General features: G+C 37.1%; 1 protein-coding gene across 12 annotated transcripts in view; it reads left to right on the top strand.

Annotated features, from left to right (window-relative positions):
* Positions 1-26,228, top strand: part of Lcorl (ligand dependent nuclear receptor corepressor like) — a 155,193-nt gene that overhangs the window by 37,391 nt on the left and 91,574 nt on the right. For all 12 annotated transcript variants that reach the window (XM_060365348.1, XM_021657265.2, XM_021657268.2 and 9 more), the window contains exon 2: positions 3,510-3,575. In XM_060365348.1, the coding sequence (XP_060221331.1) occupies positions 3,510-3,575 (66 nt within the window). The remainder of the gene's footprint in view (positions 1-3,509; positions 3,576-26,228) is intronic.

The raw sequence follows: 26,228 nt of genomic DNA on the forward strand, positions 1-26,228 counted from the left end.
TGTGGTACAGAGTATGTACATTTTCTCCATTTCCATCATTTAGAGGCATCCAGTAGTCATGGCATTGATCTCCTTTACATGGTAAGGAGCCACAAGTAACTCTTAAGTCTTACAACATAATTCTATACGTAGAGGAATAAATGATAATACTAAATATTTGCAAAGAGAAGCACTATTAAAGAGCAAAATTTGAAAAGAATTGAACAAAATATATAGAAAACCAGTCAAGCTAACTAATCAGAGATGATAAACTTCCTTCTGTGACCATGAGGAAGAAACGTTTGGATTATTTTCTGTAGAAAACACCCAGTAAACTAGAACACACACCCACACATACACATTTTAAAATTATTTTTAACATTTGCTTATTGTGTATTCATGTTCTTGTGCATGTGGGTGTGCCATGATCTGTACACATGAAGGACAGAGACAACTAGCAGGATTTTATTCTTTCCTTCCACCATGTGGGCTCCAGGATAACAACTTGGTATTTCAGGCTTAACAGCAAGTGTGTTTGACCCCTGAGCCATCTCACTGATCTTGGAGCATATATTAACAGAATATTTGCAATATTGGAAAATGGGCAGGGAGTATGCTAGATTGATTTTTTTTATATCTCCACCTTTTATTAAAAATAAAAATAGTAAACTAAAAGCTGTACTATATATGCAGAGGACCTGGTGCAGACCCATTTCACACCTATGCTTGCTGCTTCTGTCTCTGTGAGTTTATTTGACCTTAATTGAGTTGTTTTAGAGGGCATTGTTTTCCTGGTCTCTTCCATCCCCTCTGGCTCTTACATTCTTTCAGCCTTCTCTTCCATAGTGTTCCCTGATCTCTGGGCATAGGAATTTGATGGGAACATCCCATGTAGAGCTGCATGTTCCAAGATATGTTTCCCTCGCACTCTTGTACTATCTGTCTGTGAGTCTCTGCATTTGTTCCCATTTGCTTCAGGAGGAAGGTTCTCTGAGATGGCTGAACATGTCTGGTATGGGAGTATAACAAAATATCATTAGGAGTCATCATTATTGCTACTTTTTTTTTTTTAAGACCAGTAATATTTGGCTTTAATATAAGTCTCAGGACTATCTATTCTCTGGTTCCTGGTCAATCAAGCTGTGTCAGGTGTGAGTTCCATCTTGTGGAGTGGGTCTTAAGTCAAATTGGACATTGGTCCGTTATTCCCACAAGCTTTGTGTCACTATAACCTTAGCATATTCTATAGGCAGGACATATTGTAGATCAAAGATTTTCTGGCTGGGTTGTTGTTTATGTTTCTCTTTTGGTAGACTGCAGAGTACCCTCCCATACCAAAGACACTAGAATGTAGGGGTGAAAGTTCTATGTAGGCACCAGCTTGACCTGTCCATGTTTAGTGAGTTGTATGGGTGTTGTCTTCAGCAATGGAGCCTTGCTGTCATTTTGTGGAGAGCAACCTATTCTTTTACCCACAACCTGGATGGTTTGGGGGATTTCCATGAAATGCCTTTGGCCAACAACTCAATTGTATATAACCCAGTCCCAGTACTGGATGTTTTGTGTGGTAACAAGAGATGGTGTTCTGGCTGCTTGGTTTGTGTGTCAACTTGACACAAGCTAGAGTCGGTAGAGAGGAAGAAGCCTCAGTTGAGGAAATGCCTCCAGGAGATCCAGCTATAAGGCATATAGAAGATACTATCTGACAGTAGAGGTCGTTGTCTTCTAGCTCCTAACATCTTCCCGCTTCCTCTTCTACCATTTCCCCTGAGCTATAGGTATTGATGTTGTGCTGGGGATCTGTCAGAGTTGGGCAACCGACACAGTCAGTTGTTATCTGCATTTTGACTAATTGTGAATCTCTGTAATAGTCTCCATCTATTGCAAAAAGAAGCTTCTTTGATGAGGGGTGAGAGATGCCATTGGTTTTGTGGGGATAAGACAAGTATTTAGAATACAGTTAGAAATTATATTGCCTTAGGGAACTATCAGTAGAAGGTTCTCCTCCTTTTTATGACCCCTCCATCAAAAGGGATTTGGCAAGATTTATAGTACTAAGCATGAATTACTTCCTGTTAAATGAGATTTAAGTCCAGTTAGATAACTGTTGGTTACCCCAACAATAACAGCATATAAGTGCTGCTATTGTACAATGTGGGTATGCTGATCCATTCAGTATTGTGATTTGTAGGCCTTTCATCTGGGTAGAACTACTGACTGTTCCTCTCCCTTGGTGGTTTGCATACTACCTTCTGATATTAAAAGAGTTGATCAGGGAGAAGGCATTCAGAGCAGTTCAAGCTTAATTCTTTGTTGAAAGTATGTGGTGTTGTCAGCTATAGTGCTTTACCTGGAAGGCAACCACAAGCCTTAGGACTCTCTTGGATTCCCTTGATTAACAGTTCAAAATGAGAGTTCCCTTGCTTGGAACGAAGAATTTTGTCAGTCTATGGCTCTTTGGGGAGTATTATCACCCCGAGTGATAAATTGTTTATGTATATTATACACATATACATTATATATATATATTTGTAAGCATAAAATAATATTTCTATCTCTTCTAGTCATCTTTGGTGTTCTCGGTCCTTCATTTTCTGTCCAACAGAGTTTCCCTTCCCACCCTCTTTCCCAGATAAAGTCTCCCCTCCCTATTTTTTCTTTTTCCTTTTATAGTATCTGTTTCCTTCTGTACCCTTGTTTGTAGTTCTTTTTACCCTCATCACCTTGCACTTGGTTCCATTTTACTCTCTTGGTTTCAGCAGTATGGATTCTCATATCTTTAAGCTAGAATTTAAAAAAGAAAAGGAAAAAAAAGAACATTCAGCATTTGTTCTTCTGGGTCTGAGTCACTTCGTTTGGTATAATGTGGTCTAGCTCCATAATCAAGCTACCTACAAATTTCATGATTTAATTTTTCTTTTCAGTTGATCAGTTGACTAGTATTTCATAGTATATTCATACCATATTTTCATTATCCATTTGTCAATGTATGACGTTAAGGCTGTTTCCATTTTTCTTTTTCCTTTTTTTTTTTTTTTTTTTGCTATTGTGAATAGAGCACCATTGACCATGGCTAAGCAACTTTATATGGACTATGATGAGAAGTCCTTTGAACACATATTATACAGAATGTTAAAGCTGGGTAATATAGGAGATTTACTTTCTGCACTTTGAAGATTTATCACACTGATTTCCATAGTGGTTACATAAAATTGCAGTCCCACCAATAGTGAGTGACTATTCCCCTCTTCCTACATTCTCACCAGCTTCCTTAACTCAAATATTAGGTCATGCTTGATGGTAATTTAGCCTAGGTTAAAATATGCATTTGATGATTCTAAATACTTTGTAATCTTAATTTGACAGGTACTATATAATTAGTATATTAGCTAGTTCACTTTAAACTGGGTGAACATAACAATTATACCATTGTAAATTATTTGCTGATTGACAAAAATTTAGAGGTTGTAATCATTAAAAAGTAAAGCTTTTCTCAGAGCTAATACACTTTTCTCTCTTTGAAAACACAGGTTTTGAGAGTATTTTAGAAGGGCTTTATGGACCGCGGCTACGAAGAGACCTCAGTTTATTTGAAGGTAATTGACTTTTGCATTTTAAAGTTAAAACTTCCTACCCCATTTAACAAAGCTGTTCTAACAGAACTATATATTGAGTGTAAATTTGTGATCACTTTTAATTTGACAATGTTTTAGGTAAAATAATTAAAATATTCTTTATTACATTTTATTATATGATATGTAGTATATTATAATTTTTGAAAGGCATAATGGCATCAAATGGAGAATGAAGTTTGTCTACAGCTCAGTAATATTTTATTTTTAAGTGCTTATTATTTTATAAATTGCAAATCCTGACCTATTCTTAAATAGGATTTAAATTTAAAATTACACATATATCAAATCAGTTAAATTAATCAAATTTAACACTTAGTTAAATTGAAGTAAGTAAATGTTCTGTAAAATAAGTCTGTTAAAAAGCTGTTGCTCCAATTTTTATTTTAATATTTTTAAGTTTTCATACAAGTTTATATTGTATGTTCAGCACATTCCCTGCTTCCATGCCACCTAACGTCCATTTTCATTCCCTTCCTCTCTCTTGTTAGTCTTTTTTGTTCCCTAGACAGGCAGATTTATATTATTTTATTTTAAAATACATTATTTTATCCATATAAATTTTAGGAACTACAAATGAGGGGAAAACATACAATTTTGTTTTTCTGAGACTGGATGAATTTACTCAAGACGATTAACTTTGATATCCAATTTTTTTAATGACATAATTTTGTTCGTTATAGCTAGAAACAATTCCACTGTGTATACACACCACATTTATTTGCTCCACTGTTACTGGACACCTATTTTGGGTATATAACTCAGTTATTGTGAATAGTGCTGCAGTTATCATTGATCTACAAGTATCTCTATGATATGTTGATTTTTTTTAATTTTTGTTTTTGTTTTGGTAAATATTTTTCTGGTGAATATATATGCAAGAGTGATGTGATGTGACTGAGTCACAAGATAGAGCACATTTTATTTTGACAATCAGCCATACTGACTTCTATGCTGTTTGGATTAATTTGCAGGGTGTAAGTTTTATACATCTATTCACCAGTATTTGTTTTTACTTGGGGTTTTTTTTTTTTTTTTGAGATTTATTTTTTATTGTTTTTTGTTATGTGTAGGTGTATGTGTCTACATGAGGGTATGATCACATGAGTGCAGATGTTCTCAAAGACCAGAGGCAACGAGTAACTGGACATAGAGATTGTTGTGAGCCTTTTGACATGAGAGATAGGAACCAAACTCAGTTCCTCTGGAAGAGCAGCCAGTGTCCTTCGCTGTGCAGCCATCTTTCTAGCCTGTCACTTGTTTTCATAATTACTGCCGTTTTGACGAGTAAGATGGGATCTCAGTGTAGTTTTGACTTATATATCTCTGATGGTTAGTAAGGTTGAACATTTGAAAAACTTTGTATTGTTTTTTTATTTCATCTTTTGAGAACTATCTATTAGCCTTTTTATTAGTTGAGTAGTTTTCTTTATTATGCTGTAGTTTTTTGAGTTGCTTGTATGTTCTAAATATTAATCTTTTGTCAGGTAGATGGCCTGCAAATGCTTTCTCCCATTCTGCAGGCTTTTGTTTTACTCATTTGTTTCTTTTAATTTGATAGTGTCCCATTTATCATTGTTGACTTTATTTCTGAGTGACTGGAGCCCTGTTTTACTACTTTGATTAGGTTCAATCCAAGATTGTGAATGGACTTTTCTCCCTGATTTCTTAGCATGTTTATTACAGGCATATATGAACAGTATTTTTTTATATGATAATTTTATATTCTGCCACTTTTTTTAAGTGCTTATCAGATTTAAGAGTTTTCTGGTGGAGTCTTAGGATTTGTTTTTTTAATAGAAAGCTACACAGTCTGCAAATAAAGATACTTTTGCTTCTTCCTTTCTTATTTGTGTCTCTTATTTCCTTCCCTTTCTCCTCTAAGACTTCAGGCAACTTTTTGAACAAGATTAGAAAAACTGGACAACCGTGTTTTGTTTCTGATTTTAATGGAAATTCTTCAAGTCTTTTCTCATTAAAATATTGACTTGTTGTTTACATCTTTTATTATGTTAAGTTACTTCTAGCCCTGATCTTTTTGGGACTTTTGTAATGAAAGGATGCTGGGTTTTACATTAAGAAGATCATGCAGGGCATGGTGGCACATCTTTAACCCCAGCACTCTGGAAAGCAGAGGCAGGAAGATCATTGTGAGTTTGAGGCTAGCCTGGTCTACGTAGTGAGTCCAGGACAGCCAGGTCTGTTACACAGAGAAATCCTGTTTGGAAAACAAAAACAAAAACAAAACAAACAAACTAACAAATAAGATCATGTGATTTCTGTCTTTGAGTCCATTTATGTGATCAATCACAGTTATGTGTTTTTCATTTGGGTGGAGTTTAGGCATGTTTACTTCGGAATAAATCATTATGAAACAGATTCCTGGACTGTCATTGGATCTATTAACTCAGTATGCAATGGGTCCAGCAGGCTACTCCCATCCTACTCTACAGCTTCCTCCCCACAAGCTTTTTCCCTGAAGACCAAAGAAAATCAGGGCGCAAACACACCTTACCTGGCTCCAGCTTTAATAAAAAGTCCCCAGGTGATTTAGCTGTAGTTTCCCTTCTCGTCCTATGGTCAGACTTGGGTAAGACCTCCATTTTTCAAGCCCTCAGCATCTCCAAATAAAGGTTTTGTGGAAATCCAGTATGACTGATTCCTTTTTCTTAGCCCCAAAGACTCCTGTGTATGGAGTAATATTTTGCTAGAGGGCGTGAAAGCAGTTTGGCCTTCAATGCCAAGCTCATAGTTGCTGGGCTGAGGGGCTAGGAAAATACCTTAAGGTTTATTTCATTTTTTTCAGAGTTCCCCAACCCTACAATCATTTGCATGAAAATACCCTAAAATTTTCTAGACTGAGATGGGGAAGGAAGGGAACCCCAGCTCTCCATCTAGGAGTTGAGTCCCTCTAGCACAGGATGATAGCTAAGGGATCCAGTCTGAGGAACAAAGGGAAGTCTGGGTCTCTGAATGCACACAGAACCTGGTGTGGCAAGAGTGTGCTACCAGGAAAAGGAAGGCGCTGGTCTAAGATCACCCAGAAGCAAGACAAGGCTAGATACTTTCTTCTGCTTCCTGGCCTCCCCACCATTTCTGTAACCTAACAAATTCTTTGATCTGACCCTCCAACAGCACCTACTCTATACAGTTTCTCTGATGCTGGTAATTGAGGAACAACACCAAGTCACTAGTACCCTCAGACCGGACTCGATTGATCCAACTAAGATGGGGATAATTTGGAGCCTATTCCTTGGTTACTAAACCAGTGTTTCTTTAGAAATGATATGTTCTTAGCCTCAGATTTACTCAGAAAGACCCCTGTTCTCAGACTAAATATACTCAGATTTTTGACTAGACAAGAAGACCCTATTATACCCAGTTAGCCAAAGATAATTTCCAAATCCCTGATTAGCCATGATGTACCCTGATTGGTTGTAGGACACACCGTTACAAAGCTTCTACCTGTCCAGGAAGTACTCCAGCCAGACTAGATTGATCAAGAAATGTCCATAGTTGAATGATTGTATCTAGAGTCATTTCCCGTTGCCCCTCCAGGGTTTCATGGACAGGATGGGTAGATCCAAGGGGTTTGAAGTAGGTAATCCCATTGAGGTGGGCCCAAGATAAGAAGCTTCTCCTCTTGGTAATGAAGTGGTACTAGTTGTCTTTGTGACTGTGCTAGATATAATTGAGGAACCCACACTATTCCTTGTTTTCATAATAGTGATATAGCATGTGCACAGGAGGGATCATTAACTTTAGTGTCAGGAAGGACCATGCCAGAGTCACACAATTCTGCTGCTTTCATAATGAAAAATGAGCCTATGCTCAACCATGAATGGGACATTTTCCTGTCCTTGCCCATTTCACCCTGGAAGAGGTCTTTAAACCCTTGCATACAGGCAACAGTAATAACATAGGCCTCTCATACTGGAGAACGTGAGGCCTGCCCACTGGATGAAATGTACAAGGCTGCTATAGAGCTTTGTATCTTGCTAGGAAAAGGGGGAACAGAAATTGAACAGAGATTCAGAGTTCTTGTTTACAAATTCTTAGGGCTGTCTCAGCCTAGAGAATACATTGGAATAGATTACTGCATGGAGCGTGTTTTTGTTGACTACATTGGTCAAGTGGCCAATAGTAAGTGTATCAGTCATGGGGATGGTACACTGAGTCTGCTCAATCTCAGGACATAATTTAATGTTAGCAGGTAGCTGAAACTTGTAATGTTCGTACACTGTACATGACACCAGAAGGGTGGTATTATCCTGTTTAGGGTGTTGGGGTTGTAGCCATTGAGATGGTCTACTTTTTGAGGGTGATGGGCACCAACCTCAAGAACCAACCAAGGAGCTCTAATAGAAGATTCCATTGATATTATTAGAGCTGTACAGATGAGGGCAGTGGGGATTAAAACACTGCCAATTGCTGTGCTTTGTTGCTACTCCTCTCTTTCTGGTGTCTACTAAGAGGCTAAGGCCAGAATCCTGTAGGTTTCACAGAAGTCACACTTTCTACTCACAGTGGCCAAACAAGTGGGGTTTCAGTCTCATGAGAGAATCTTCAGCTGACCTCACACCATCTACTAGACCTGCAAGGGTACATTATCATGTAGTTGAAGTAAGTCATATTACATACACAGATAAATATGTTCCTCCTGGGTGAAGCCAGCCTGATCATGGTTAATGTATTAATTATGTATTCTGAATTTGATTTATACATACTATATTAAATTTTATATCTGTTCATCAGTGAGATTATCTGTACTCTTTGTTCTCTTTATCTGTTTTTGGACTTCATAAAAAGAGTTTGATAGTGTTCTTTCCTTTTCTATCTTATGGAATAGTTTGTGAACCATTTGGTGGTAGTTCTTTAAAGTTACTGTAGAATTTTGCAATCTGTGAATCTACACTTTTTTGTTTTAGAAGGGGAATTTTGTTTTAATTATTGTTACTGCTTCTGTATCTTTGTTTGCGATCAATCTGTTTAAAGTGCTTATCTTGATCTAATTTTGATAGGTCATATCAATCTAGAATGTATGTGTTTCTTTTAAAATTTCCAGTTTAGTGGAATATATTTCTAAGGTATGTCCTAGTGACTTTTTTCAGTTTTATTGGTTTTTGTTCAAATTACTTTCCTTTCATCTCAAATTTTATTAACTTGTCTTTCTCTTTCAAATGGTTTGCCTAAGTGTGTTAGTTAGGGTTTCTGTTGCTGTGAAGAGATATCATGACCACAGTAACTCATATAAAGGAAAACATTTAATTGGGGCTGGCTTATAAATTCAGAGCTTTAGTCTATTATCATCATGGTGGAAAGCATGGTGTCACACAGGCAGATATAAGGCTAGTGAAGGAGCCAGGATTTATACATCCAGATTTGCAGGCAGCAGGAAAAGAGAGTGACACTGGGCCTGGTTTGAGCTTCTGAAACAGCAAAGCCCACCTCCAGTGACACACTTCCTCCAACAAGACCATGCCTACTACACAAAGGCAACACCTCCAATAACACCACTGCCTGTGAGTTGTTTTTTTTTTTTGGGGGGGGGTGGGGTGTTTTCAAACCACCACACCAAAGATTAGTCAATCTTATTTATTGGAGCTGGAGAGATGGCAAAACAGATCTATCCTGCTAAATAGACATTTGGTGTGAAATAAAGAGAATTTGAAGAGCAGAATGCTGTGTTTTATGAATGCAGTTTGGCCTGTTTTCCCAATATTGAGCCCCTCATTATTCCTTCCTTGATTGTCAAATGCCTACTCTATTCCTGGGTCTTTGTCTCAGATGCTGGTTATGCCTACCTAGGAATCTTCATCTGCTGTTCTCACCTCCAGACTGTGCTATGGGAAATCAGATTATAGACACTGGTTCAGTAAGTCAGCTCTCTTCATAAGTGCAGTCACAGATGCTGTTTAGAACTGTGGGCAGTCCTTCGGGAGTATGATTGGGAATACTGACTTTGCCTTTGAATAGCTTTTTTTTTTTTTTTTTCTTTCAAGGTTGGGTCTAGGTCTTTGAAACTTTAATATGTTCACCTGAAGACCCAAATTTCTACCTCTGTTGCTGATGACCACTATGTGGTTCTCATTCAGTTTCTTCCTGTAATCAAAAGTATTCTGCTGGCCTGGTCTCAGTGTGTAGTTCCCTAGTTCCCTGACATGTACTAAGAGTGTAAATCATAGGCCTTTTAAACATGTTCTTACATGGCTCACTCCAGGTGAATGCTGAGTGCCAAGAAGAGAGGTTTTCCTGCCATCTCTACTCTCTGCTAGTGCCAATGTGCATCTCTAGTCTGACTCTCTCTTCTGCTTCTTAATAGTCTCATTAGTGTAAGTATAGTGCATGTTTTTTCTTAGTCTCTCTGTCTTAAGCCCTAGATCTGGCCATCTGCTATTGGCATTCCTTTCACTGCCAGCTGGGAGCTCCCAAAACTAAGACAATCCTGCCAGGATGGACTTTCGGGTTTTTCTTCTACTTCATAAAGTTTCCTGCTTTACTATGCCATTGATACTAGAGATATTTAAGTATCATTTACCTTTCTGTTAACTGTTGTCCAACTTCCCTCACTGTTTCCTGGAGACTCTCTCAGACCATGCTTGCTTATTAACTTAAGGAATCATAGTTTTTAAGTGAACAGTCTTGTAAGTTTTGTCAGATGTTTGTTGGGTTTATTTCTTTTAATTTTATTTATTTGATTCATATAGATTTGTTTGATGAAAGGCTTGTACATATTAGGAAAGGAGTATACTTGGCTCAGTGAATTCATGCACTGAATTTGCTGTCTCTTTGTTAGGGCATCTCTTTTGGTGTAGATTAAGAGCTTCTCAGAGACAATGTTTAGATAAAAATTCTAAAGAAAAACAATGGCTAAAAGTCAGGAAACAGGTTGTTGTTTGTTTCTTTTTTTGTTTTGTTTTCTTGTTTCTATTGAGTTTGAGAGAGAATCACTTGTGTCTGTGATGATACATTTAAAAACTTTAAATTTAGCTCTTTGCTAGCATAGGTTCTGAAAACGGTAGAGTCTTTTTTTATAATTCATTAAGGGAGAAAAGTTTTTCTTGATAATATTGGCAGTGATTTTGGTAGTGACTAATAATAGAAAAATATTTCAATTTAACAGGAATATATTTCTTTTCCTTTAAAATAGTTTTTTTTCCTCACATAAGGTATCCTTATTATACTTCCCCTCCCTCTACTGCTCCCAGTTCCTCTTCACTTGCCCTGCCATCCAGATGTGCTCTCCTTCTATCTCTCATTAGAAAACAGGCTTCAAAGGGATAATAATAAAATATAAAATAAAATAAAAACAAACACAACAAATTAGACAAAACAGAAGGGAAAGAGCCAAAGAGAAAGGACAAGAATCAGAGACCCACTTATTGCTACATCCTGGAATCTCATAAAGACAATGAATTGGAAGTCATAATATATATACAGAAGGACTGTTGCAGACCCGTGTAGGCTCTGTACATGTTGATACAGTCTCTGTGAATTCATACGAGCTTCGGTCATGTTGATTTAGAGGGCCTTGTTTTCTTAGTGTTTTCCGTACCCTCTGGCTCTTATGCTCTTTCTGCCTCCTCTTCTGCAAGGTTCCCTGAACCATGATGGGAGCATTTGACGGGGACATCCCATTTAGAGCTGAGTGAGTGTTCCAAGGACTCTTGACTGTGCATAATGTCTGGGTATAGATCTCTGTATTTGTTCCCATCTGCTGTGGGAAGAAGCTTGTCCAATGATGACTGAGCAAGGCACTGAACTATGAGTATAGCAGAATGTCAACAGGAGTTATTTTATAGCTACTTTTATATACATAAGAAAAATGATACTTCGTTTTCTCCATAGGTCCCTAGGCTATCTAGTCTCAAGTTCTTGGTCACCTAAGCAGTGTTGGGTATAAGCTTTCATCTCATGAAGTGGGCCTTAAGTCAAATCAGGTGTCAGTTTGTCTAGGACCACCATTGTATTACCATATCTTGCAGGTAGGACACCATTGTAGATCCAAAGGGTTTGTGGCTGTGTTGGTGTTTACATTTCACTTTTGGTAGTATACAAAGTACTTTCCTGTACCAAAGATGTTAGCATGAATGGGTAAAGGCTTTATGTAGGTTCCAGCTTGACCTATCCATGTTCAGTGAGTTATATAGGTCTTGTCTTCAGCAGTGGAGCCTTTACCATCAGTTTATAGAAAGCAACCTGTAGTTTGACAACAGCCAGGGTTGTTTGGAGATTCCTGTGGGACCCCTTTGGCCAACAAATCAATTAGATGTAAGCCAGTCCCAGGTCTGGAAGCTTTAATTGATGACAGGAGATGACCATTTGGAACCCTGTCTCTCCCATTATTTGGTGTTTTCATTTAGATTGCCTTCATATGTATATGTATGTGTTTTAGGAAGCTTCTATTGTGATATGTTTTCATACTACATCTCAGATGACCCTTAAGTTTAGTTGTGTCTCTCTGTATTCTTTCCCTTGTCCCCTCCTTACTTGCTTCTACCATTCCAACCCCCTGCCATCCATCCATCTATAGTTAACTATTCCATTTCCCTCTCCTAACCAGATCTATCTCCCCCAGCATGTCCCCAGTACTTTACCCTGTACCTAACATCTGTGATTCTACCATAGTGTGGTTATTATTGACTTAACAGTTAATATCCACAGATCAGTGAATATATACCATGTTTGTCCTTTTGAGTCTGGAGTACCCCACTTAGGATGAATTTTCCACCTAGTTCCACCCATTTATCTGCAAATTTCATGATTTCTCCACTGCACCTCCTGCCCCAATGGCAAGTATCTATTATTTTGTTGACAAACATCTAGGATTTTTCCAATTTCAGGCTGTTAGTAATAGAAGCAACAATGAACATGGTTCAGCAAGTATCTCTGAAGTGATGAAGCATCTTTTGGGTATGTGTCCAACAGTGCTATAGCTGGATCTTGAGGTAGATCAATTTCCATTTTCCTGAGAATGCCATACATTCCGTAGTTTGCACTCCCACCAGTAATGGAGGTGTGTTCTCCTTGCTGCACATCTTTACCCACATGAGCTGTCACTTGTGTTGTTGATCTTGGCCATTCTGACAAGTGTAAGATGGAATCTCAAAGTATTTTTTTATTTGAATTTCCCCGATGGCTAAAGATGTTACATTTTAAGTGTTTTTCAGTCATTTGAGTTTCTTATTTTGGGGTCTGTTTTTAGATCTGTACCACAATTTTTAACTGGCTTACTTGTTATCTTGATGACTAGCTTTTTTGAGTTCTTTATATATTTTGGATATTAGGCCTCTATCTGATGTGTACTTGATAAAAATAATTTCTCATTCTGCAGGCTGTTTCAGTGTCCGAAAGATGGTGTTTTTTTGTTTTGTTTTGTTTTGTTTTTTATTTTAACCATGCAAAGTTTCATGAAGTCCCATTTATTTCTTGTTGATTTTACTACCTGTGCTATCAGTGTTCTGTTTAGAAACTCTTCCTTTGCCAATGAATTCAAGGATATTCCCCACTTTCTCTTCTGTCAGCTTCAGTGTATTAGGTTTTATATTGAAATCTTTGATTTATCTGGATTTAAATTTTATGCAGGGTGCTAAGTTTAGATGTATTTGGAGTTTTTTACATACAGCCATAGCCATCCACTTTGACCAGCACCATTTGTTGAAATGCTGTCTTTTCTTCCAGTGTGTATTTATGGCTTCTTTATCAAAAATCAGTTGTCTATATATGTGTGGATTTGTGTCTGGGTCTTCATTTTGATTCCATTGATCAATGTGTCTGTTTTTTTTTTAATTACATTTATTTGCCTTGCGAATTTTACAATGGGATATCTATTACATTGTAAGATCCTTTTTCTTTTTTCTTTTTTTTTTTTCAATGCATTTTATTCAGGAACCTTGAACAATTCTCGGACCCTGGGGAAAGCCAGCCCACAGCTTAAATAGCCTCTGGGTAGCCAACCAATGTGTCTGTTTTTATGTCAACACCGTGCTATTTTTTTATTACAATAGATCTGTAATACAGCTTGAAATCACTGAGAGTGATACCTCCTGCAGTGCTTTTATTCATGATTGTTTTAACTATCCTGGAGGGTTTTTGTTTGAGTGTGTGTGTTTCCATAGACAACTGAACTTGTCCTTTCAGTACTTGTGAAGAATTCTTGTTGGAATTTTGATGGGGATTACGTTGAATCCGTACATTGCTTTTGTTAGGATGGCCATTTTTTACTACATTGATCCTCCTGATCCATGAGCATTGGAGATCTTTCCATCTTCTGATACCTTCTTTAATTGTTTTTTCAGTGTCTTATTATCATGCAGTTGTGTCACTTGCTTGGTTAGAGTTACTCCCAAGATATTTTCTATTATTTGAGGCTGTTATGAAAGGTATTGTTTCCCAATTTTTTTCTCAATCCATTTGTCATTTGTATATAGGAGGGCTGCTAATTTTTGTGGGTTAATTTTGTATCTAACTACTTGGCTAAATGTATTTATCATCTGTAAGAGTTTCCTGGTAGATTTTTAGGGGTCACTTATGTATACTATCACATGGTCTGCAAGTAGAGATACTTGATTTCTTCCTTTTGGGTTTGTATTTTCTTGAACTTCTTAAGTTGTTTTATTGCACTAGCTAAGATTGCGAGCACTATGTTGAGTAGGCCTGGAGAGAGTGGGCAACCTTGTCTTGTTCCTGATTTTAATGCAATTGCTTAGAATTTCTCTCCCTTTTAAGATTATTTTGTCTATATGCTGCTGTTAATTGCCTTTATTGGGTTGAGTTATTTCCCTGTATCTTTGATTTCCCCTGAACTTTTTTCTTGAAGCAGTGTTGGATTTTGTCAAAGGCCTTTTCTGCATTTAATGAGATGATCATGTGATTTTATTTTTTGTCTTTCAGTTTGTTTATTGGGTGGATTACATTTATTGATATACATATGTTGAACCATCCCTGAATCTCTAGGATGAAGCCTACTTGATCATGGTGGATGATCTCTTTGATGTATTTTTGGATTCAGCTTGCAAGTATTTTATTGAGCATTTTTTTATATCTATGTTCATAAGGGAAATTGGTCTGTAATATTCTTTCTCTTTTGGTTAGATCTTTATGTGGCTTGGCTATCAGGGTAACATTGACCTTATGAAAAAGAATTCAGTGTTCCTGCTGTTTCTATTTTGTAGAATAATTTGAGGAGTAATGAAATTAACTCTTCCATAAAAGTTTTGTAGAAGTCTGCACCCAAATCATCTGGCCCTGGGCTGTTTTTTGTTGGTTTTATTTTATTTCATTTCATTTTATTTTATTTCATTTCATTTTATTTTATTTTATTTCATTTTATTTCTCAGCTAGTTTTGGTTGGGACAATTTTAATATTTGCTTCTATTACACCTGAGGTCATAGGTCTGTTAAAATTGCTTATCTGATTTAACTTTGCTAAGTTGTATATATTAAGAAAATTATGTTTCTTTTAGATTTTCCAGTTTGGTGAGATTACAGGTTTTTAAAGGTGTCTTTGTGATTCTCTCGATTTCCTTAGTGTCTGTTATGTCCCCCTTTTCATTTCTAATTTTACTAATTTGGATCTTCTCTTGATGCATTTTAGGTAATTTGGATAAGGGTTTATTAATCTTACTGATTTCCTAAAAGAACCAACTCTTTGCTTCATTGATTCTTTGTACATTTGTCTCTGTTATTTTTATTTTATTGATTTCAGTCCTGAGTTGGTTTATTTCCTGCCGTCTATTCCTTTGGGATTCAGTTACTTTTTTTCCCTAGAGCTTTCAGGTATGCCGTTAAGTTACTAGTATGAGAGCTCTCTAATTTTTTTCATGTAGGCATTTAGTACAATGATCTTGCCTCTTAGAAAAGTCTTCTTTGTGTCCCATGAGCTTGGATGTATTTTGTATTCATTTTTATTCAGTTTTAGAAAGTCTTTAATTTCTTTCTTTCAGTAGATAGTTGTTCAGTTTCCATGCGGTTGTAAGTTTTGTTTTGTTTCTGTTGATATCCAGCTTTAATCTGTGGTAGTCAGACAATATGCAGGATGTTATTTTAATTTTGTTGTTGTATCTTTTGAGACTTGCTTTGTGCCCAGATGTATGGTCAGTTTTGGAGAAAGTTCTATGAAGTGCTGAGAATACGGTATATACTTTTTTGTGTTTGGATGAACTATTTTGTACATGTCTGTTAGTTACATTTGGTTTATAACATTACTTAACTCCAGCATTTCTCTGTTTAGTTCTTTTTATTATTTTGTTTTATTTATCCTTCTCTCATATATTATACCCAACCTCAGTTTCCCCTTCCTCCACTCCTCCCAATACCTGACTCTCAGCATCACTATCCCACAGATCCACTCTTTCTCTTTCCCTTCAAAACAGAGCAGGCCCCTTAGGGCTATCAACTGAACACTGCATGACAAGTTAAAATAAGAAATGATGTGGAAAGGATAGGAGCACCACCAGGACCAATATATCTGGGCACAGGGTCTTTTCTGAGACTGACACTCCACCAAGGACCATGTATGGATATAACCTACAACCTCTGCTCGGATGTAGCCTGTGGTAGCTCAGTAACCAATTGGTTTCCCATAGAAAGGGGAACAGGGACTATTTCTGACAGGAACTCAATGGCAGGTTCTTTGACCTCCCTACCCCCCAAGGGAGGAGCAGTCCTGCTAGGGCACAGAGGAGGACTTGGCAGCCAGCCCTGAAGATACCTGATAAAACAGGGTCAGATGAAAGGGGAGGAGGTCCTCCCCTATCAGTGGACTTGGAAAGGGGCAGGGAGCAGATGACAGGGGCGGGTGGGATTGGGGAGGGAAAGAGGGAGCGGGATACAGCTGGGATTACAGAGTTAACAAAATGTAACTAATAAGAAAGTAAAATTAAAAAATTAGGAAAAAAAAAGACTTGTAATGTCATCTGAGAAATGCAAATGAAACCAACCTTGAGATTCCAGCTCATACCCATCAGAATAGCTAAAATAAAGAACTCAAGGCATAATGTCAGCTCAAGAGGATGTGGAGAAAGGGGAACCCTCCTCCATTGCTGGCGAGAATGTAACCTTGTACAACTGCTTTGGAAATCAATCTGGCACTTTCTCAGAAAACTGGGAATAGTGCTATCTCAAGATCTGGCTATACCACTCCTAAACATATACCCAAAAGATACCCCACCATTCAGTAAGGACATTTGCTTAACCATGTACATAGCAACTCTGTTCATAATAGCCAGAATCTGGAAACAACTTAGATGTCCCTCAGTGGAGGAATGGACAGAAATTGTGGTACATTTACACAATGTACTACTACTCAGCAATTAAAAACAAGGAAATCATGAAATTTGCAGGCAAATGGTGTGAGATAGAAAAGATTATCCTCACTGAGGTAATCCAGAAGCAGAAAGACACATAATGTAAGTGGTTATTAGCCATATAACATAGGATGAACATACTAAAATCTATAGTGCTAAAGGAGCTAAACAACAAGGAAGACCCTAGGGAAGACACTGAAACTTCACTCAGAAGGGCAAACAGGATAGACATTGGAAGTAGGAGAAAACAAGGAACAGGACAGGACCCTTCCACAGGGGGCCTCTGAAAGACTCTACCCACCAGGGTATTGAAGGAAATACTGAAACTCATAGTCAAACTTTGGGCAGAATACAAGAAACATTATGGAAGAAGAGAGAGATAGAAAGACCCGGAAGGGGCAGGAACTCCACAAGGAGACCAACAGAGCCAAAAGACCTGGGCCCAGTGTCCCCAACCAAGGACCATGCATGTAGAGGACCTAGACCCCCTGCTCAGAGGAAGCCCACATGCTGCTCAGGTTCCAAGTGGGTTCCCTAGTAAGCGGATCAGGGGCTGTCTCTGACGTGAACTCAGTGGCCTGTTCTTTGACCACCTCCTCCTGGAATGTGCAACTGAGGAAGATGATGCAGCCAGCCTTGATGAGACCTGATAAGCTAGGGTCAGATAGAAGGGGAAGAGGTCCTCCCCTATCAGGGGACTAGGAAAAGGGCATAGGGGGAGAAGAGGGAGGGTGGGTAGGATTAGGAGGAGACATCAGAGGGGGCTACAGTGGGGATACAAAGTGAATAAATTGTAATTAATTAATTTTTTTAAAAGGTTTGTAACAAACCCTCATATCAAGGCTGGATGAGGCAACCCAGCAGGAGGAAGGGGTCCAAAGATCAGGTGAAAAAGACAAAGATACCCCCTACTCCAAATATTAGGAGCCCCACAAAAACATCAAGCTACATAACTATAACATATATGCAGAGGACCTAGTTCATGCCAGCTCCCTGATTGTTGGTTCAGTCTCTGTGTGCCCCTATGAGCCCTGTTTAGTTGATTTTGTGAACTGTGTTTTTGTACTGTCTTCAACCTCTCTGGCTTCTACATTTGTTTCTCCTCTTCTATGAGTTTCCCAGGGTTCTGCCTAATATTTTGCTAATGTCTTCACATCTTCTCCCATCAGTTGCTAGATGAAGCCATGTCCATACCACCCTGCACATGCCCGATCTCGCATCTATCTATCTATCTATCTGTCTGTCTGTCTGTCTGTCTATCTATCTATCTATCTATCTATCTATCTATCTATCTATCTATCTATCTATCTATTCTGGGTGGCCAGTGTATTGTCAAGAGTGTGTGAGAAATTTAGTAGTAATATTTCTTTTATGAACCTTGGTGTCCTTGTGTTTGGTGCCTAGATGTTAATAATTGCAATGTACTCTCGTGGATTTTTTTTCTTTGATGATTATATGGTGTGCTTTCCTATCCCTTCTGATAGGTTTCAGTTTGAAGTCTATTGTCAAAATTTAAAATGGCTACACCTGCTTGTTAGAATGTAGTTTTTCCATCCTTTTACTCTGAGGTGATATCTATCCTTGATGTTAAGGTGTGTTTCTTGGATGAAACAGAGGGATGGATCCTGTTTTCGAATCTGTTCTCTTATATTGTGTGTGGGTTTTTTGTTTGTTTGTTTGTTTTTTTGTTTTTATTGGGTAATTGAGACGATTGGTGTTTAGAGATATCAGTAAGCAACATTTGTACATTCCTATTATTTTGTTGTGGGGCAAGCGTGCATACCTGCATGCACCAATGCTGTTGTGGGATTATTTATTCCTTGTGTTTTCTTGGGTGTGGTTAACTTCTTTACATGGGCATTAGGACTGGGTTTGTAGATGACTATTGCTTGAATTTGGCTTTAATATGGAATGTCTTACTGGTCTATTGTGAGTGAGAGTTTTGCTGGTTATAGTATGCTCTGTGCTGCCATCTGTGGTCTATAGTCCAAGCCCTTCTGGCTTTAGTCTCCTTTGAAAAGTGGGTGTTATTCTAATAAGTCTGGCTTTATTTGTTAACTGGTCTCTTTCCCTTGAATTTTTAAAATATTCTTTCTTTGTTCCATACACTTGGTGTTATGTGCTGAAGCAACTTTCTTTTCTAGTATAGTTTATTTTGTGTTCTGTATGCTTCTTGTACCTTGATAAACATTTCATTGTTTAGATTAGGAAAATTTTCTTTTGTTGAAATCATTTTCTGTGTCTTTGGCTTGGGTTTCTGTTTCTTTATTTATTCCTATTATTCTTAGCTTTTTTAATGCCACAGATTTCCTCTGTTTTATACCAGGAGTTTTTTAGATTTAACTCTTTTTGTTTTAACTGAGATAGCCATTTCTTCTATTGTGTTTCCAATGCCTGAGATTCTCCCTTCTGTCTCTTATATTCTATTGATGAGGCTTTCCTCTGAAGTTGCTGTTTGAGTTTCTAAATTTCCCCATTTTTTAAAATTTGATTGTCACTTTCAAGTCTTGAGTTGTTTTATTCTTTTCCTTCCACTGTTGTGTTTTCATAACTTTCTATAAGGGATTTATCCACCTACTCTTTAACAACCTCTATCATATTCATTAATGCTATTTTAAGATCTTTTTCTTTTTTTTTTTTTTTTTCAATGCAGTTTATTCAGGAACATTGAACAATCCTCGGACCCCGGGGAAAGCCAGCCCACAGCTTAAATAGCCTCTTATGCTCAGCTGTCTTCAAATACTTAATGGCCTGCTGGCTGTGGTAGGGTTACTCATCTCTAGTAGAGACATTGCGTGACTGTTATTGGCTGTGTTTTTATGTTGGAGTCTAGGCATTTGGGTTTGGGAAGATTGTAATTCTACAGTCTGCTCTCTGGTCTCTTTTTTTTATTTTTTATTTTTATTAATTACACTTTATTTACTTTGTATCCCCCCATAAGCCCCTCCCTCTTCCCCTCCCGATCCCACTCTCCCACCCCCTTTGCATGCCCCTCCCCAAGTCCACTGATAGGGGAGCTCTCCCTCTCCTTCCTTCTGATCTTAGTCTATCAGATCTCATCAGGGAGTGGCTGCATTGTCATCTTCTGTGGCCTGGTAAGGATACTCCTTTTTCTTGCCCTCTTCGATTACTAGAAGATTGTTGTAGCTGTGTGTTTCCTGCTAATAAATTCTTCTGGGATCCTGATATGTGTGACCACTGCAGGTTTCAGGTAAAAAGTGTTTTTAGATATTGGGAATCGACACTTAGAAATGACGATGGGCTAGCCGGGTGCAATAGTGCACACCTGTAATCCTAGCACTCAGGGAGTGAGAGGCAGGTGGAGCTCTGTGAGTTTGAGGCCAATCTGGTTTACAAAGCAAGTCCAGGACAGCCAAGGCTACACAGAGAAACCCTGTCTCAAATAAACCAAACCAAAAAAAAAGTGGCGATGGACTTGGAAGGGCAAGGCTTAGGGAGTCCACCTCTGGGAGGAAAGCAGAATGTTCCAGCAGAACCTACTTTATCTCTGGGAATGGGGGTCTGAGAGTGAGAAGGACTGGGGATGAGCCTGGGGGATTGGATTTGGAGGAATGAAAAGGCTTGTGAAGTTTGCCTACCTGCTTCTCTGGCAGGAATGGCCTGCAGGTTCCCAGGAACATTTCTTACTAAGTGTGTCCTGGCTTGATTTTCATTACAACAGTTCTGTATAAAGGATATCCTAATTGTTTTTATCGTACTAATACTAGTATCTTGAATTCAAACTGTCTTTAATACTTACTGATAGGCTTTTTCTCACATGTGCCAAAAGTTATGACTTAAGGTTCCCTTAGTGTTTCTTTTTAATTATTTCCATGTGTCTGTGTAAGAGTAAGTGGGAGAGGATTGCACATAGCACTGCATACATGAGGAGGTGAGAGAATAATTTGAGGTATCAATTGTCACCTTTTTTGACACCTTTTTTGACAGTTTGCTGCTGCATTGGCTGGAACAGCTGGACAGTGAGCTTTAGAGGGTTCTCTTGTTTCTGCCTTCGTACTGTTAGAATACTAAAAGGACAGACATGCAACTCGCTGTAGAGTCTGAAGTTTTAGGCACAGCTCCCCATGCTCTGTGTGTCAAGTGCTTTGTTTAGTGGCCCACCTCATCTTTTTTTAAGTTAACATACAAAATACTGGCTTTCATCATGTCATTTTCAAGCATACGTATTAATACTTTGCTTGTATCCAGGTATTCCCATTAACTTCCTCCTATATATGACTTTGGAAATTGAGAATATATATTATTTTTGGATTGGATTATATTCAGCTGTCACAACATGCTTATAAGTGTTTAAGGAATCACTATCATTTTACTAATTATTCTAAAGAACAAAAATTTACTATCAAGCTATAAAGAATTATTTTTAATGATAAAAATCTCATGTTTATCAAGGGTAAGTTAGTAAACTCTAGGGGGTTTTATGTATTATCAGTACAACATTCCTAAAAGAGTTTATCAGTAAGTGTTAAAGCTCAGAGTTTAAAAGCACTGGCTGCTCTTCCAAAGGTCCTGAGTTCAATTCTCAGTAACCACATGGTGGCTCACAACCATCTATGAAGTCTGGTGCCCTCTTCTGGCCTGCAGGCATCAATTCAGTCAGAACACTGCATACATAATAAATAAATAAATAAATAAATAAATAAATAAATAAATAAATAAATCTTAAAAAAAAGTTTAAAGGGTATGATTTGTACAATAATGACTTCTAGGGTTTTCCAGAAAATAATCAGATTTGCAGAAGGTATACATATACATATGGCTGTTTATTACAGGCTTTTAAACATAGTTCTCAGTTTTGCTACTATGTATTAAAAATAAGCTGTGAAATAATTTTAGTAATAATTGAAATATATTCAGTTACTAAGAGTTATGTTGAATAAATTATTAACACAAATGGATTATTGGGTTGAAGAAAATGAAATTACTGTTTATGTTATATGTGTGTTTTATTTCCTTTTCCTTAGACAAAAGCAATTTAAGGAAGAAAGCTTGACTCATAATTGTAGGTTATTGTAGCGTTGTGGAGAAGTAAGGTGACTGAAACGAAGCAACTGGTCACATCGTGTGTACAGTAGAGAGAAGAGAGCATGGACTCATGCGTGTGTAAACTAAACTCTGCTTCCCTGCTCTCACACAGCTCCGAATCCTCTTCCTAGAATATAGTGTCACCCACAGTAGGTAGATCTTGCTGCCTCCTTAGTAATCAAGATAATCTCACACAAACATGACTGTAGGCCAGCCTAACCTAGATATCCCTCATTAAGACTTCCTTCCCGGATAATCCTAGATTGTGTCAAGTTGACAAAATAAACCCCAAATATACCTACACTGATGCATTTTTTTCTAGAAAGGATATATAAATATATGTGTGTGTATCTGTAATAAAATGATTTTATTTATTATTTGACAGTGTCATACATGTAAGCAGTGTATCTTGATTGAAGTGTACTCCCAACTCACCCTTCCCCCTCCCTCAAGTACCACCAAAATATCCCTTTCCCCTACCTTTGATGATCTGTAACTTCTTTTAAATATGTGTAACACACTGAGTTCAATTAGTTCTGCCTTTTGGGATGTTGATTGATTTTGTTGGATTGATTCTGTATAGGTAACTGTAGCTGCAGTGAGTTCATGAGTATAGCAGCCATGCCATGTACAAAACACAGCATTTCACAGCACTCTTCCCCATTCTCTGTCCCTTCATTATTTTGACCCCATCTTTCTTCATGTTTCTTTAGCCTGCAGGGAGGAGAGTTGACATAGATGTCTCATTTAGGGCTGAGCACCCAATAGTCACTTATTCTCAGCACTTTGATAAGAGTCTGCATTAACTTCTGACCACTGCATTAACGTGGTAGAGTAAATCTTCCTTGGACAAGGTTGAGGGTAGCATGAACATATATATATATATATATATATATATATATATATATATATATATATATATATATATATGCAAGTATTTAGAGGGCAGTTTGACAAGATGTCCCTTTAGCAAAACAATGATAATAGGTGCCTCTCTGGGACCTAGAATCTTCCAAGGTTTACAGTACCAGGCACAAATTCTCTCTTTTGGAGAAGACTTCAAATCCAATAAAAAGGTGTCTGGGAAGCAATACAACATTTGTGCCACTTTTGCACCAGTGGGTATTTCTTGTCTGGTAGGTTGGTATTGTAGCAGGCTAGGTTTGCCTCTGGGAAATACCATTGAAGATCTGCATAGCACCTTCTGGCAGTGTTAAAGCTATCCAGCAGGGAGGGAGTTTTCAGGTCAGTTCCAACTTGATTTCTGTGTCTTACAACCAAAGTGTGTTGAATTTTCAACAATAGGGTATGTAAAAGTATATTTATTTTTATTGAAAATGTACTAGAAAAATAGAGATACCAAAATGGTTATGGTAATTTTTTAAAGTGTGGATTATAAATTTATATATTTTATCAAAAATATATAATTTAAGAATGCAAACATGTTTTAAATGATCATTTTGTGGTTTTCTTGCAAAGACTCTTAACAACTAGAGGCAAGTCTATGGCTAAGTATGAGTCTTTCATTGCCATCAATCATATTGTATAATAGTCTAGTCTTTTTATTAGATGAACTTTACATCTCATTCTCTAGAATTTTAGAACCTTGTAGCAAATTTTATTTTATTGGAGATTTCAAATTTATCTCATTTTATGTCACATATGTCTTCATATTTTCTTAAATGTTCCTTGGGTAAGGGTGGATTGTAACAGGTATACATAGAAATATTCCAGTGTTTCCTGTCTAATTTTCAAAGCACCTGTTGCAGATACTAGATATATTATCATCTTCTGTTTTAAAGTTCTAGAGGTCTTTTAAGCTTTGAAATAAAAGAAAAAGAAAAAAAAACAACCTTCCTTTCTAGCCTCCTTGCCTTTCATAGTTGAACTTCATTGTTCTCTGCTAAACCAGGTTTCAACTTGGGACTTAAAGCTTCATCTGTTTTGTATACATGTTTGCATAAATACTTATATTCCTTTAGAAATTAGTTTGTTAAACATACTAGGTTCATGCATGTTGTCATGGGTCTACCATTATAGCACACAATGCTACCATTATCGTATCAGTCTCCTCTTCTCCTCCCTTCTCCCCCAACCTGTGGAAAATAGTTTTTACTTTTACTGTCTCTGAAGGTTGGCTTTTCCCACAGTATCACATAGTTAGAATGGGTTTGTATGTAGTTTCTCCATACATATTTCTTTCACTTAGCAGTATGCATTTGTGGGTCTGTCTTTTTGTAACTCAGTAGTGGTTTTCTTTCTGTTACTTAATATTCTTGCCTAGCATGAATGTGCCTAGTGTTTGCTTATCTATTTACTGAAGCATATTTTAGTCACTTTAAAATTTTTGGCAGCTCTAAGTAAGGCTTCACTAAATGTCTGCAAGTCTGGAGGTAGACAAAAGTTTTCTACTTTCTTTCATTAGCATGAATACCTAAGAGTATCATTGTTAGAGCATAGGAGAAGACTGTGATTTTTAGAAACAGCTAGGCTGTTTTCAAAAGTCTACTTTGAATTCCCACCAGCAGTGAAAGATGTTGCTGTTCCCTTGCTGCTCCTAGTCTTTCCTAGCCTTCAATAGATGTGTTTGGGTTTTTATGAATCTAATAGATCTATTTTCCCAGTGTGTAGAGCCCTAATGACATTTGGTATTGAGCATCTTGTCACACACATATTTGAATCTGTGTATCTTCCAGATGGGAGTGTTTAGACTGGTCTTGATATTTGGAAAGTATCAGAACCAGAATTAGGAAGCATTTCTTTTGTTTTTGTTTTCTGGAATGGATGGTAAAGAACCACGTGCGATGCTGTTTTCTGTTTGGCAGATGTTTGTTTAATTCTTTATCTATTTTTTAAATAGCTCCAGCTTCCCTGAGGTTATCTGTTGTCCTTGCCTGAGATTTGGCTGCTTTTGCTGTTAGAGAGAGATATATTGGTCATTTCACCAAAGTTAACAAATTTCTGGGCATACTATTATTTGTAACATTTCTTTATTCTTTCAATGTCTCTAACTTCAGAAGTGACTAGCCCATCTGTTATGATACTGGAATATTTTACTCTTTTTTTCCCTATTTAGCTTAGCTAGATATTTATGGGTTATATTATCTTTTCAAAGAACCAACTGATTTTAATTTTTAGAAAGGCCTATGCTACAAACTGGGAGGATATATAACAAATGTTGGACTCATCAGCTCTTGATAGTGAAATTTGTAGATAATTTTTATATTTTTCTTTAGTTCTATCTTTGTTATTTTATACCATGTATTTTGATCATATTCTTTCCTCTCTCTCAATTTCTCCCAGATTGACCCTCAACTTCATAATCTTTCTCTAAAAAAATAAAACAAGCACAAAACTAGAACAATAGCAATAAAACAAACAAACCATGGAGTCTGTGCTCTGTGTAGTTACTAAAATGCTTCATAATAAAAATTGGTTTAAGTATATAAAATAGTATGTGTATCTCTGTGCACATGCATGCACCTGTGTGTGAGCTCACACTAGTGTGTGTGTATGCACGCACGTGTGCATGTGTTACAGAATTAAGACCCATTCTTTGTTTATAAGAAACAAGTGCTGCACCACTGGGCTGCACCTGTAGCCGCAATGTTATTTTGTAGCTGCATTGTCATTGTTCATTTTCTTTTCCAGAAATTAGTAAAGTTCTATTGTTCAATGAGTAACACAGAATAAAATTGAGGTTTTTATTTTTTACTTTGGAAAACTATAAATTTGTCTTTGGAAACTATAAATTTATATTCAGTGAATAAAGTATATTAAAAAGAATAAAGTGTTCAAAATAAATGAAAGTTGCATCTTTTGAACTTACATACATCATATGTTTTTATGTAACTGTTCCTGCAGCCTTAAGATGCTAGTATTACTCTCTTCATGTTCCAGGGAAGATACTGAAGCCTAGAAAAGCATACTTGCTTGAGGTCACATCTATTATATAGAATATTCCTATACCTATATCAGTTTTTACAATTAATTTTTATTTCTATTTATATTTTAGTATTTTTGTTGGGGTCTTACTGTAACCCTGGCTCGTCTGGAAATTAGCCATCCTTGAACTTCTTTCAGTTTGCCTGCCTCAGCCTCCTGAGTACTAGAATTTTAAGTGTATACCACCATACCTATTTCAATAAAGTTATATTATTTACATCTTTTTGAGCCTCAGTTTTTATGTTACAATTGATAATTGTCTTAATCTAAAATTGTTGTGTGTCAATATACATTAGCTTTGAAACTCATTGAATTCGTA

This window comes from Meriones unguiculatus, chromosome 12 (assembly GCF_030254825.1).
Source record: "Meriones unguiculatus strain TT.TT164.6M chromosome 12, Bangor_MerUng_6.1, whole genome shotgun sequence".
Classification (NCBI taxonomy): Eukaryota; Metazoa; Chordata; class Mammalia; order Rodentia; family Muridae; genus Meriones; species Meriones unguiculatus.